This window comes from Python bivittatus, unplaced genomic scaffold (assembly GCF_059951505.1).
Source record: "Python bivittatus isolate LINGU-HERP-01145 unplaced genomic scaffold, Pbiv_v1 ctg000730_np1212, whole genome shotgun sequence".
NCBI classification, from domain to species: Eukaryota; Metazoa; Chordata; class Lepidosauria; order Squamata; family Pythonidae; genus Python; species Python bivittatus.
In genome coordinates, this window is record NW_028277109.1 from 1,864,786 (window position 1) to 1,876,947 (window position 12,162).

Here is a 12,162-nt window from a genome sequence, read left to right on the forward strand (position 1 = left end):
AACAACATGGCATCACATGCATAGAAAAATACACATATATTCTCTACCCTAATGAACACACCTCTAATGTGACTTCACACATTCCTTATACATTTATCAGTAAACATATTAACAATCAGAACACATCACACAACTTTGTCTTATGTCTTGCTCATTGTTGAATCATTCACTCAGCATTCCATTTCTTCTTAGGTTATGCTTTACTTCCATCACAAACACACCATACACACACATCACTCTTACTGCATTCCACAACCAACTTTCAATTCCATATTCCTACAAAACTTTCTATACTGAAGCCTCTTCACTTTATCAGGTGCTTTCTCTAAATCAACAGTTGAAGATTAAACTTGCTTTCTTATATTTATGCACTTCCCAAAGTTTGCTCATTATCATCTTTTATGTCCTTTCAATCAGAATTCAACAAAACATTCCTAGATATACTTAATAAAGCACTTCCCCTGTGTTTTTTGCTTGCTCTTGCCATCTTTCCCTTTGTTTTGGGAACCAATAACCACATTTTTCCAATTGTCAGGCACAGTTGCAGTGTTCAAACATGCATTAAACAAGATGCACAGCCAATCCATATGCAAACCACATCCCTATTTTAACATTACTCCCTTGACACCAGTTATATCTGCAACCTCACCATGGTTAAATATCCCTACCACATTTATGATTTTTGCTTCATTTATTTATTTTTTCTTGGCATTCTATGATTTACAGCATTCATTTCAATTCCATTCTTTGACATAGTACCAGTGCTTCTACACAGTCTCCAAAATACTCTTTCCAGCACCCCCTCACTTCAGTTTTATCCCTAGTCAGGTAATTTCTTTGGTTCTCTTCACTTCTCTTCATTCATTTCCAAGCAGCTACTATCTCTTCTTTCCTTACATTCACTTTCCAGTCATTCTGTTGGGAAATTAATCTATCTTCTATTTTTTTTTCATGTAAGACTCATATTTACTCTTCCTACATTCATCCAACTTTTAATCTTGTTTCATTTACCTTTCTTTCCTTCATGAATTACAATAAAAAAATGTCCTGTCCCATATTCAGAATCTCTCATCACCACTGTATCCATCACTAATTCTTTCATCATACACAAATCAATCACGCTTCTAGAATTAATATTTGCCAGGTGGGTATATGAACCGCATAAACCTAAAACCACATACAGTGGGGCAAAAAAGTATTTAGTCAGCCACCAATTGTGTAAGTTCTCCCACTTAAAAAGATGAGAGAGGCCTGTAATTTTCATCATAGGTATACCTCAACTATGAGAGACAAAATGGGGGAAAAAATCCAGAAAATCACATTGTCTGATTTTTAAAGAATTTATTTGCAAATCATGGTGGAAAATAAGTATTTGGTCAGTATCAAAAGTTCATCTCAATACTTTGTTATATATCCTTTGTTGGCAATGACAGAGGTCAAACGTTTTCTGTAAGTCTTCACAAGGTTTTCACACACTGTTGCTAGTAATTTGGCCCATTCCTCCATGGAGATCTCCTCTAGAGCAGTGATGTTTTGGGGCTGTCGCTGGGCAACACGGACTTTCAACTCCCTCCAAAGGGGTTCCTTTCCATGGGGTTGAGATCTGGAGACTGGCTAGGCCACTCCAGGACCTTGAAATGCTTCTTACGAAGCCACTCCGTCGTTGCCCGGGCAGTGTGTTTGGGATCATTGTCATGCTGAAAGACCCAGCCACGTTTCATCTTCAATGCCCTTGCTAATGGAAGGAGGTGTTCACTCAAAATCTCACAATACATGGCCCCATTCATTCTTTCCTTTACACGGATCTGTTGTCCTGGTCCCTTTGCAGAAAAACAGCCCCAAAGCATGATGTTTCCACCCCCATGCTTCACAGTAGGTATGGTGTTCTTTGGATGCAACTCAGCATTCTCTCTCCTCCAAACACGACGAGTTGAGTTTAGACCAAAACGTTCTATTTTGGTTTCATCTGACCATATGACATTCTCCCAAGCCTCTTCTGGATCATCCAAATGCTCTCTAGCAAACTTCAGATGGGCCCGGACATGTACTAGCTTAAGCAGGGGGACACATCTGGCACTGTAGGATTTGAGTCCCTGGTGGCGTAGTGTGTTACTGATGGTAGCCTTTGTTACTTTGGTCCCAGCTCTCTGCAGGTCATTCACTAGGTCCCCCCGTGTGGTTCTGGGATTTTTGCTCACCATTCTTGTGATCATTTTGACCCCACAGGGTGAGATCTTGCATGGAGCCCCAGATCGAGGGAGATTATCAGTGGTCTTGTATGTCTTCCATTTTCTAATTATTGCTCCCACAATTGATTTCTTCACACCAAGCTGCTTGCCTATTGCAGATCCAGTCTTCCCAGCCTGGTGCAGGTCTACAATTTTGTTTCTGGTGTCCTTCAACAGCTCTTTGGTCTTGGCCATAGTGGAGTTTGAAGTGTGACTGTTTGAGGTTGTGGACAGGTGTCTTTTATACTGATAACAAGGTCAAACAGGTGCCATTACTACAGGTAATGAGTGGAGGACAGAGGAGCCTCTTAAAGAAGTAGTTACAGGTCTGTGAGAGCCAGACATCTTGCTTGTTTGTAGGTGACCAAATACTTATTTTCCACCATGATTTGCAAATAAATTCTTTAAAAATCAGACAATGTGATTTTCTGGATTTTTTTTCTCATTTTGTCTCTCATAGTTGAGGTATACCTATGATGAAAATTACAGGCCTCTCTCATCTTTTTAAGTGGGAGAACTTGCACAATTGGTGGCTGACTAAATACTTTTTTGCCCCACTGTACGCAAAACACACATGCCTGCACCTAAGCCTCCTGGGTGAGAATCATCATTCTCATCCCTTGTTGCATTTCCAAATGGCCAAATAACCAAAGAAGGTACAGACTTGGCCTTAGTCACATCTGTGACACATGGGGTATTCTCTGCTAATGATAAAGGCAGTATGGGTCAGTTTTTGCAACCTAAGCCGCGTTTTATCACAAGTGTGATCATGTTGTTCTGTAACAGCTAGGATCTTGAATCTAGGGACTACCCTGTAAGCCAAGATATTGTCCTCATCCCACCAACTCACGGACATATGCAGTCTCCTGACACAGAATGCGTTAAGAATGAACAGGGGATGAATTAATGTGGACTGGATATAACAGTGACTGGCGAGCAGGCTAAGGTGGTTTGCTAATACAGGGAGAAAGGACGAGGATCAAACTGCAAAAGAAATACATGAAGAAAAGGGGAAGGGGTTGAGAGGAAGGGGAAACCCAAAAGCTGTGGGTGGATGGAATCGATGAAATCCTGAAAAAGAGGCGAGAAGTTATAGAACAAAAGACAATATATGAAATGATCTACGAATGTGCTAGCAACAAAGATGGTTGGCAAGGAGAAAAAGGTATGGAGAGGTATTATCTACATTTCCTTTTTTTCTCTTATGTTTTTTAATACTTTTGCTGACTGTATCTCAGTCTTTTTCTGTACTATCCCAAAAGTGAAGAGTATGATGGGTATATATGTTATGTTTGCATGCACAATCTTATTCTGGAGTCTGTTTGGTTTCAAGACTAAAACATTTTCTTTGAAACAACCTATTCATCTGAAACTGATAGTTTTCTTAACTATTTCAGAAAGGTATGGGAAAGAAAACATATCTTAAACAGGGATCCTGTTATTTTGCTTTAATCAACTTGGTGATTTTTTTAAAGAGTTATTTCTTTTTTCAGAAGTATTCAATACCTCTTTATGTGACCAGCTGAGCAAACATACCTGGAAGAATTACAAACGTTCAAAAAGATTTAAACACCACTCTACAGCCCTACAAGAGCAGAAAAACATCTGACTCTGCTGCCAATTATATGACTCCAAACATCTTCTGAAGCTGGACAGCTGCAGCCTGTCCTCTGTCCCACATTATGCAGAGGACTAGGACTACCTGCCTCCTGCAGAAATTACTTCTGGGGATAACAAGGCTCACCCACACCCAGGGCACCAGCCACCCAAAGCACCCTTATGGGCGCAGAGTCTTATGTGACCATCTGTGCTGCTCCCCTGTCAGCTTTTGTTTCCACTAGGCCAGCGTCCTCTAGGCATCTTAGGAGAAATGAAAGTAACACAACACTCACCATAGAGAGGGCTTCACGTGTCTGATGGAGAAGAGGTTCAGGCAGCAAAGAGATATGGATGCACTCTGGGATAGTTACTGTCCCTCCATCAAGATCTGCTATGATCACATCCAACTGGGAAAAGCAACAAAGATGCTGCAGACCTCACATCCACAGCCTCCCCTGGGCCCAACCTAGCTCAAAGCCTTCCCCACAAGCTGACCCAGAACGTTTCCCTGGAGAGGGGCAGGAGAATGTAAGAGCCCTGAAATGTGATCCATTTAGTGTCATCTCTTCCTCCCATGGGGTCAAACTGGTTCCTATGGGATTAAGCCCTGAAGCACAATTGACTCTGCCACTCACAGTTCTCTGCCACTGGCATTTCATGACATTCAAGGTAAAATACAGTCATCGCCATTTGGTCACGACTGATCATCATTTCCTTCCTGAATCTGCCTTATGTCTTTAACCACCAAGTACTTTTTATGAGATCAAATTCTGTAAAGAAGTACATTGTCTTTTGTCTGCCACAAATCTTCCACTCACTCACTCACCCACCCATCCACCCGACCCACTCTGGCCAATTGGTTTCACTGGATGGCTCTGCTGAGCTTTGGTGTAAACTGATTTCATCCAACCCAGCGTGGAGAAAGTAAACAGGGAAAAGCCTTCTCTGTGCAGCCCCTAGGACCCACAGTCATCAATGAGGCTGACTAGAAGGGGACTCAGAACAGGCAAGAAAGGACCTCTTCGCCAGAGCATACTTAACTACGGAATTCACTTCCTCAAGACACGGTGATGATCATTAATTCGGAAGGCCTTAAATGGGAACTGAAGAATTCATGGAGGACAGGAGCATCAAGGCTATCAATCTTAAAGACTCCATGGTACCTCCAACTGGGGCAGCCTCCCTTCAAATACCAGTTGCAGGGGAACGGGGAGGGAGGGGAGGGGGGTATGTCTCCACCTCCTCATTAGCACCACAGAGGCATCTGGTTGGCCACTGTGAAAAACAAAATTCTGGACTAAGATGGGCTTTGGCTTGATCCAACAGGGCTATTTTCATGTTCTTATCCTAGCATGTGTATTCACCCCAACCTTTCATCTAAGCTAAAGAGTCCTGTACATTGTAACCCATTGTGCAATAGGTTTCAGTAGCTCTCTTCTGTTGCCATCATTAAGCCAGGATCATGGGTCGTTAAACAAGTACCTCACATGACCACAACTTACAACTTCCTGCTGGCTCCCAACAAGCAAAGTCAATGGGGAAGCCAGCAGGAAGTCACAAGTTGTGAGCGGCTCGCAAGCAGATGGTGGGTGGGTGAGTTGCCAAACTCACCAAATCGTTATTACTTGACCACAGAGGTGCTGTGATGGCCAGAACTTCAAGGACCGGTCATAAATACCACTCGTTCAGTGCCACTGCAACTTTGAGCGGTTGCTGAACAAGTGGTTGTTAACCAAGGAGTACCTGTATAGAAAAAGCCCTTCCCTTTCCCTACACAGAGGGCAGCTCAGGAGAAGAGGCACTTGCAAGAACGTGGGGATGGGGAATGGAGCAGCCTGCTAGAAAATTCAGTCTGCTCCCAAACCTGGGCTCCTCCTTAAAGGTTCAGGGAGGCACTTCATGCCATGCTTCCAGATGCCTAGGTGGACCTGACACTCACCAGCTCCTGTGTCTCCGACTGGAAGATGGAGCTGACTCCAATGATGAAAGGGGTGGGTGTGCTGAGGACCTCCAGGAGCTGAGCTGGCAGGATGGGCACATATGTGAAGCTGTAACCAAGAAAGCGACAAAGCAGACTTCTTAAAGAAAGACTCTTCAGCTCCTTGGGATCTACTTCCTTACTCCAAGAGCAGCAGCTCAGGGGAGAGTATATTCTACTAGGGGCAGAGGAGCTCTGGCAGTTCCAGCAGTTTGAGTCTCTCTTTACTGACCTGTACTTCAGGGGAAAGATGAGGGCAAGCAGTGCCCGACAGGCATCAGTGAGTCTCTGGTAGCTGCTGGAGAGGAAGAGGATCTTGTGCTCGGTCAGGGCCGCACAAAAAAGAATCAATACGTTGGTGATCCCTGGAAGAGGAGGGCAGGGATTGTCAAGGCTGAAGAAGGGGCTTCTCTGAGGCTTGCAGCTGGACCATCCTGCGCTTGGATGCAACAATTCAGCAGCCAACAAAATAATCCCTCCCTTCCTCCCTCTCAATAGACCTTCCAAAGGCATCTCTTGACCTGGAGACAGGGCCCCTGAGAACCAAAGGAACAGCTGTGCCCTCCCAGAACCAACAGGCTTGGAGTTTCTGGGACTGGGGACGACTTTCCCAAGAACAACAGTAGCATGGAGAGCCAACCCCACCCAAGAATGAATTCCCAAGCAGCCTGAACGATCTCACCTAGCTGTCGGAAAAGGAGTGCCACACTGCAGTTGCTGATGGGGAGGGAATCGCTGATAGGCGTCTGGATCACTTGCCTGTCACCTGCACCCAGAGAAATTGTCCTCTGCAAGAGGGGAGAGAAAGACAAGCCCCCAAGGGTCAAAAGCTGTGCAGGCCAAGGAACTGAAATTGGCGGGAAATAAGCTCTTGGCAATTCCTCTTCTCACAAGAGCAGCTGAAGTCTGAAAGACAACCTGGCAGGACTCCAGAGAAGCTCTCAGATGCGGTGAAAAACCTGTCTCACCCCATTGGATGCAAAGCCCCCTGCCTTCCATGATGGCCAGCTGTTGCACAGTCCTATGGCTTAGAAAGGGCCCACATGATCTGGCTCATGGCGAATTCAAGGCCACACGGATACTCACATACCCCTTCTGGGCCCTATAGCAGAATGTCCAGTCCTGCTCAGTTTCCAGCTGAGGCCCTCTACCCGACAGCAGGAAAGCTAGGGCAGAAGGCAACCTGCATGCTTTTCCCCAGCCTCACAAGACTCTCCCTAACACACAGCAAAGAGAACAGGGAGCTGCTCGTGGGCCCTTCTAGGCCACTGGAGCCCCCCAGGCCTCCTCTGGGAGAGGAAGGCAGCCCCGAGGAGAGAAAAGTTGTGCGTACCGCTGCTTCGTCATCCAGGTCAGGCTGAGACAGAGACAGACAGAAATAGCATGATCAGTTAGAAACACAGTACAACACAGACCGATGGCCAAGCGAGAAGGAGCCAAGCACGCACAGCAGAGCACCACAAGGCAGCAGCACAAAGCAGGGAGAGGGAGTGGGAGTGGGAGCGGGCGCTGGTTGTGACACGGCCCAGGAGAGCAAGGAGGAGGCCCAGTTCCCCTTCTCCCCCAGCACTGCTAGAGGCCTGCCTACAAAGAGAGTCCCAGGGGGCTTGCAAGACTGCTGCAAGCTACACAGAAGGCAGAGAACAGGCAAAGCTGGCAAAGCAGCCTCGCCTCCAGAACCGTGGGAAACGCCCATCTCTGACTCATGGCACACATGCCCCATCGTTGCCTTTTTCGAGCCCTCTGGAACCCTTCTAAGCAAGCAGTAAAGTAACAGGAGTATTGCTGCTATGTTATTTTTGGCAAATAAAAAATAAAATAAATGAAACAGGCGAGTTAGTAGACAATGCACGCATCTTAGAAGCCCCTCTAATGAAAAGTGGGGACCCAGCTACAAAAAGACTGTTGGTCCCTGCCTTAAGTAGAAACAATGCCACAAAAGCAGAGAAAGAGCTGAACTTCCCTGCAGGAAGCAAGCCGCCATCACCTCCCATTCGCAGCTTGTCTGGAGAAACCCCCCATGCTGCTACGCATCAGCTCTTTCACAACGAAGCAATGTTGATCAACAGAAGAGAGGTGTGGGGAAGGACTTTCCTGCATGGGCACGCACACCCCCTCCCTCGATCTACCCTGAGAATCTGTCACTTTAAGGTCAAAGACATGGGGCCAATACAGAACTCACCTGGGAGCCCCCTGTAATGGGGATAGTGCACGTCAGGAGATTCCCAATTACAGTTTCTAGAGAGGTGCTCAGTCCGTCCACATAGATGGTGTAGATCAGCCCCAGGCAGTTCTGTGGGAGCACAGGACACAGGGGGCTCAGCAGAGGCCCCCCATCTAGAAGCATGTGCCACCGTGATGGGAAACTGGGCTCAGCAGCAGCATGCTCTACCAGGGCAGTGTTCGCTTTGCAAAGGGCTCAGAGAAATTGCCTTGAGCCTGGTGCAAGGGCCGCGTGACCCTTAGCAGGCTTCTACTCATTCAAGTCTTAAGGCAGCAGCACCTCCCTCAGGTTTATGTGGGAACTTTAACGACTGGCAAAGATGCTGGGCATGCACAAGGCCCAAATGGGGTGACTCCATCTCTTGATAGCCTTTGATACCACCGATCAGGATAGCATTCTAAAGCAAATCAATCTTTATTACAATCATAGACCAGCATAGTAATTCTGAATCGTCTCCAGGACTGGGAGTTGGAGGCACTGTATTGCAGTGGTTCTCTTTTCTCAGGCTTTAACGTGTCTTCTCCTTGTATTTCAACTGCATTTAATTCATGTTGTTTTACTTTTTGAATGACTGCCTTGTAGTTGCCTAGTTTATATGGTATTTTTATTTTGCATTTTACAGTATTCTATATGTTTTTATTCAAACTGAATTTTAGTGTCTTATTGTAACCTGCCCAGAGAACTTTGGTTATCAAGTGGTTTAAAATTTGTAACAAATTAACTAAAAAATAAAATATTCAGGGTCACTTCCAGTTGGGTTGGGGGCACAGGGGAGAGATTGAGCCTTGAGACATCTTCTTTGCAGGATTCCTCAGGACCTGACACTCTCCCAACTCCTATTTAACATCTACATGAGGCCACTGCATGAGATCATCCATTAATATGGGGTCCGGTATTACCAATACGTAGCTGATACCAGTTATACATTTCAGTCCCTGTCCAACCAAGTAATGTGGTTCTGAGGTTCTGACTCAGGGTCTGGAGGGGGAGGAACAGACTCAGGATCAACTCTAGCAAGACAGAGTGGCTCTGGATTTATGGATCCCACATTTCTGAGAATCTTCCAACTTCCATTCTTGATAGGGTTGCACTTTCCCAGATAGAACTGGTCCTTTGGGAGTTCACCTGGACTTCCCAGTCTTGCTCAAAGAGCAGGTGACAGTCATGCAGATCCATCTTTGTACACTAAGTTCACCCTTTCTTGGATCAGGAGACCCTGCTCATAGTCACTTTGCAGTTCAGCTACTACAATGCACTCTACATGGGGTTGTCCTTGAAGGCCACTGAGAAGCTGCAACTGATCAAGAAAGCAGTGGTGAGAATAGTCATGAGTAACACCTCTGCTCTGTGAGCTGCACTGGCTGCCAGTTGGCTTTAGGGTGAAATTCTAAAGTGCTGGTTGTCATCTAAAGTCCTTTATGTCTCAGGGCTTGGGTATCTGCAGGAATGCTTCTCTCCAGATGTATTTTCATCCTATTAAACTGAGTAAAATGGACACGCTCCAGGTCCAGGAATTAAAATTAATGTCATCTTACAGAGCCCTTATCTGGTTGGCATTTAGGAGAGCCTGTAAAATGTGAGCTTTCAGCAGGACCTGGGGCAGGGTGATTTGTGATCCTGCACTGATACTGGTATTTTATTCTTGGGTTTCTTTCCTTGATATACCAGTAGTCCTTGGTTAATGACCACTCGTTCAGTGACCATTCGAAGTTACAATGGCACTGAACAAGTGGTACTTATGACTGGTCCTTGAAGTTCCGGCCATCCCAGCACCTCCACAGTCACATGATCGCAATTTGGTTGCTTAGCAACCGGCTTGCACTTACAACGGTTGCAGCGTCCCAAGGTCGCATTAAAAAAAGGTCCAGACCTGTTCTTTCTCCTTCCAGGATGCAGGACACAGAACAGTGTACTTCTCTTATAGGAAGGCAGATTACAGTTGAACATTAGGGAAGCCCTTCCTAACAGAAAAAGCATTTTGAGAGTGGAACCACTGACCCAGAGGGGTAGCCCTCTCCCCTTGCAGGATGTGTTCAAGCAAAACCTCGACAGCCTTCTGTCTGGCATGCTTCATTTGGATTCTTGTGCTGAGCAAGGGTGGGACTCAACAGCCTTTTCCAACTCTAAGATTCTATGATGCTCGTTGGGAAAACGCTTGATGTTTGTTTTAATTTAAACTAAAATAGATAATTTCTATTTCTTACTATTGTGCCCGCTACTGGGTTCTTAAGGACAGAAAAGAGAAGCCCTGGAAAAGTGACATCCTTAGGCCAGGATTCTTGGGTGTTCAGGCTGACATATGTAACTACAAACCACATGACTGGTGGCAGTGCACCATTATCAAATCACAGGACTGGAAAGGACCTCAGAAGACATCTAGTCTAATTCTCAACTCAGTGCAGGGCCTGTGGCCCTGGGAATATATGGCAAAAAAATATATAGCAACTTGCCTGCCCACAGAATTGGCAATGCAAATGGCTCCCCCAAGGTTGTCACAGAGCCCAGCATCTTAATCACTAAACCACAATCGTTATTATCCACACTTACTGAAGGAGAGGTGTGTGCTTTGAAAAATACTCCGTTTTCCCTAGCTGACAAGAAAGCAGAGCCTGGATAAGCGTTAGGGTAAACTGACAGCGGTGAGCTGCATTTTGCCCAGTAGCTCAAGCAGAGGCTGGACAGCCATTTATGGCAATGCTTTCCTGTGGATTCCTGCACTGAACCTAGGACTGAATTCAGGGGCCTCAATGGCCTCTTCCAACCCCAGGGTTCCATAAAATGCATTCCAGCCAGGACCAAGTGCTATACAGCCTGAATCTGTAGTGGCTTGGCTCAGACAGCTGCCATTTCAGAATGCTAACAGCCTTGTAAACGCTTTGTATACCTCTCCTAGCTCTGGACAAGCAGCACTTTCTATACACTTAACAATACAATTACAAAGATAAGAAGGGAGTGCCCAGAAGGCTGAGAGCTGACCAATGGTAAACCTTGGCGTATGTTGACCTACCCTAGGCAGAGGCTTGTTTGCAAAACTGCCCAGCAAGCCTTACCCGGAAAACCTCCGTGTGGTCCAGTCGAGACACAAGCACCAAACTCTTAGGGGCAAAGAGCTGAGTTGGATGGATGAGAGCAGTCACCTCCACCTCCTCCACTTCCTCCTTCCTCCAACGGTTCTGCAGCTGCTGGGGAAAAAAGGCCCGTTACGCCTGCTGGCTGAGATCAGCTCCCCACAGCTGAGGACAGCCTGTCCAGAAAGCGGGATCATCCTTGGACTGTGGGATCCCTTTCCACATTCTGTAGAGGACCTTGGTTCCAAACAGGGTTAAAGATATCTTTGTCAAGAAATACCTCCCGTTACCTGGATGCTTTCAATTGCCTCCCAAAAAGTGAAGCAGGCACAGTAATGGCGCTCCGAATTGATGTCAGTCAGGACAGCAATGAAGAACGTGGGAGGGTTTCTCTCTCTGAAAAGCTGCCATCCACTTGGCTGGCAAAACTGCAAGACGACACACAATTGTTAGGGCATTGCATAGTGCTGCCTCTAAAACCCAGGCTCTCCAGCCAGAGCCAAGTGGCAAAGGGATACCAAGATACCTCCTTCCCTTCCCTTCCCTTCCCTTCCCTTCCCTTCCCTTCCCTTCCCTTCCCTTCCCTCAACGAGGCACCCTGGGGCTGACCTTCATGCCCTACCACAAAGAGAGAATCCATCCTTCTGTACTGCCTGTGGAAAAGATGTCCCACTTTCAAGGAGGTTCTGCAAAAAAGCTGCTCGGGCAAAGGCTGCCCTGTAACTGGCCTCAGCCTTTGGTCTGGCAGGGCACGCTCTCTTTCCAGCACTCCTGTTCACTGATTCAAGGGGGTGTTCTTTTAGGCCACTGGAGGGTCACTACATCTGGCACCTGCCCAAGGTCTAAGTCCCTGGGGGAAGGATTCTGAGCAGCCTCCAGCCCTGCTCTGTTGGCGCTGCCACTGATCTCTGTGCTCCACTGGCTTTGGAGCCCAAACAGGCACTTCTACCATCTCCTAGTTTACTTTAGTTTAATCTTTTGGATTTATAAGGTTGTTCCAGTTCAAAAAATTACTCTGGGCAGCACACTAAAACAGATAAAAACAAACATTAACAGGAAGTGATA

The 12,162-nt window shown here is 46.3% G+C and overlaps 1 protein-coding gene across 6 annotated transcripts in view; it reads right to left on the reverse strand.

The window, feature by feature from the left end:
* Positions 1-12,162, reverse strand: part of SBF1 (SET binding factor 1) — a 112,987-nt gene that overhangs the window by 47,671 nt on the left and 53,154 nt on the right. For 4 of the 6 annotated variants that reach the window (XM_088129082.1, XM_088129081.1, XM_088129080.1 and 1 more), the window contains exons 3-9: positions 11,388-11,525; positions 11,080-11,211; positions 7,988-8,098; positions 6,488-6,593; positions 6,038-6,170; positions 5,767-5,875; positions 4,121-4,234 (exon numbers count right to left, since the gene is read on the reverse strand). In XM_088129082.1, the coding sequence (XP_087985208.1) occupies positions 4,121-4,234; positions 5,767-5,875; positions 6,038-6,170; positions 6,488-6,593; positions 7,988-8,098; positions 11,080-11,211; positions 11,388-11,525 (843 nt within the window). The remainder of the gene's footprint in view (positions 1-4,120; positions 4,235-5,766; positions 5,876-6,037; positions 6,171-6,487; positions 6,594-7,987; positions 8,099-11,079; positions 11,212-11,387; positions 11,526-12,162) is intronic. The other 2 variants (XM_088129083.1, XM_088129079.1) reach the window with 1 other exon arrangement.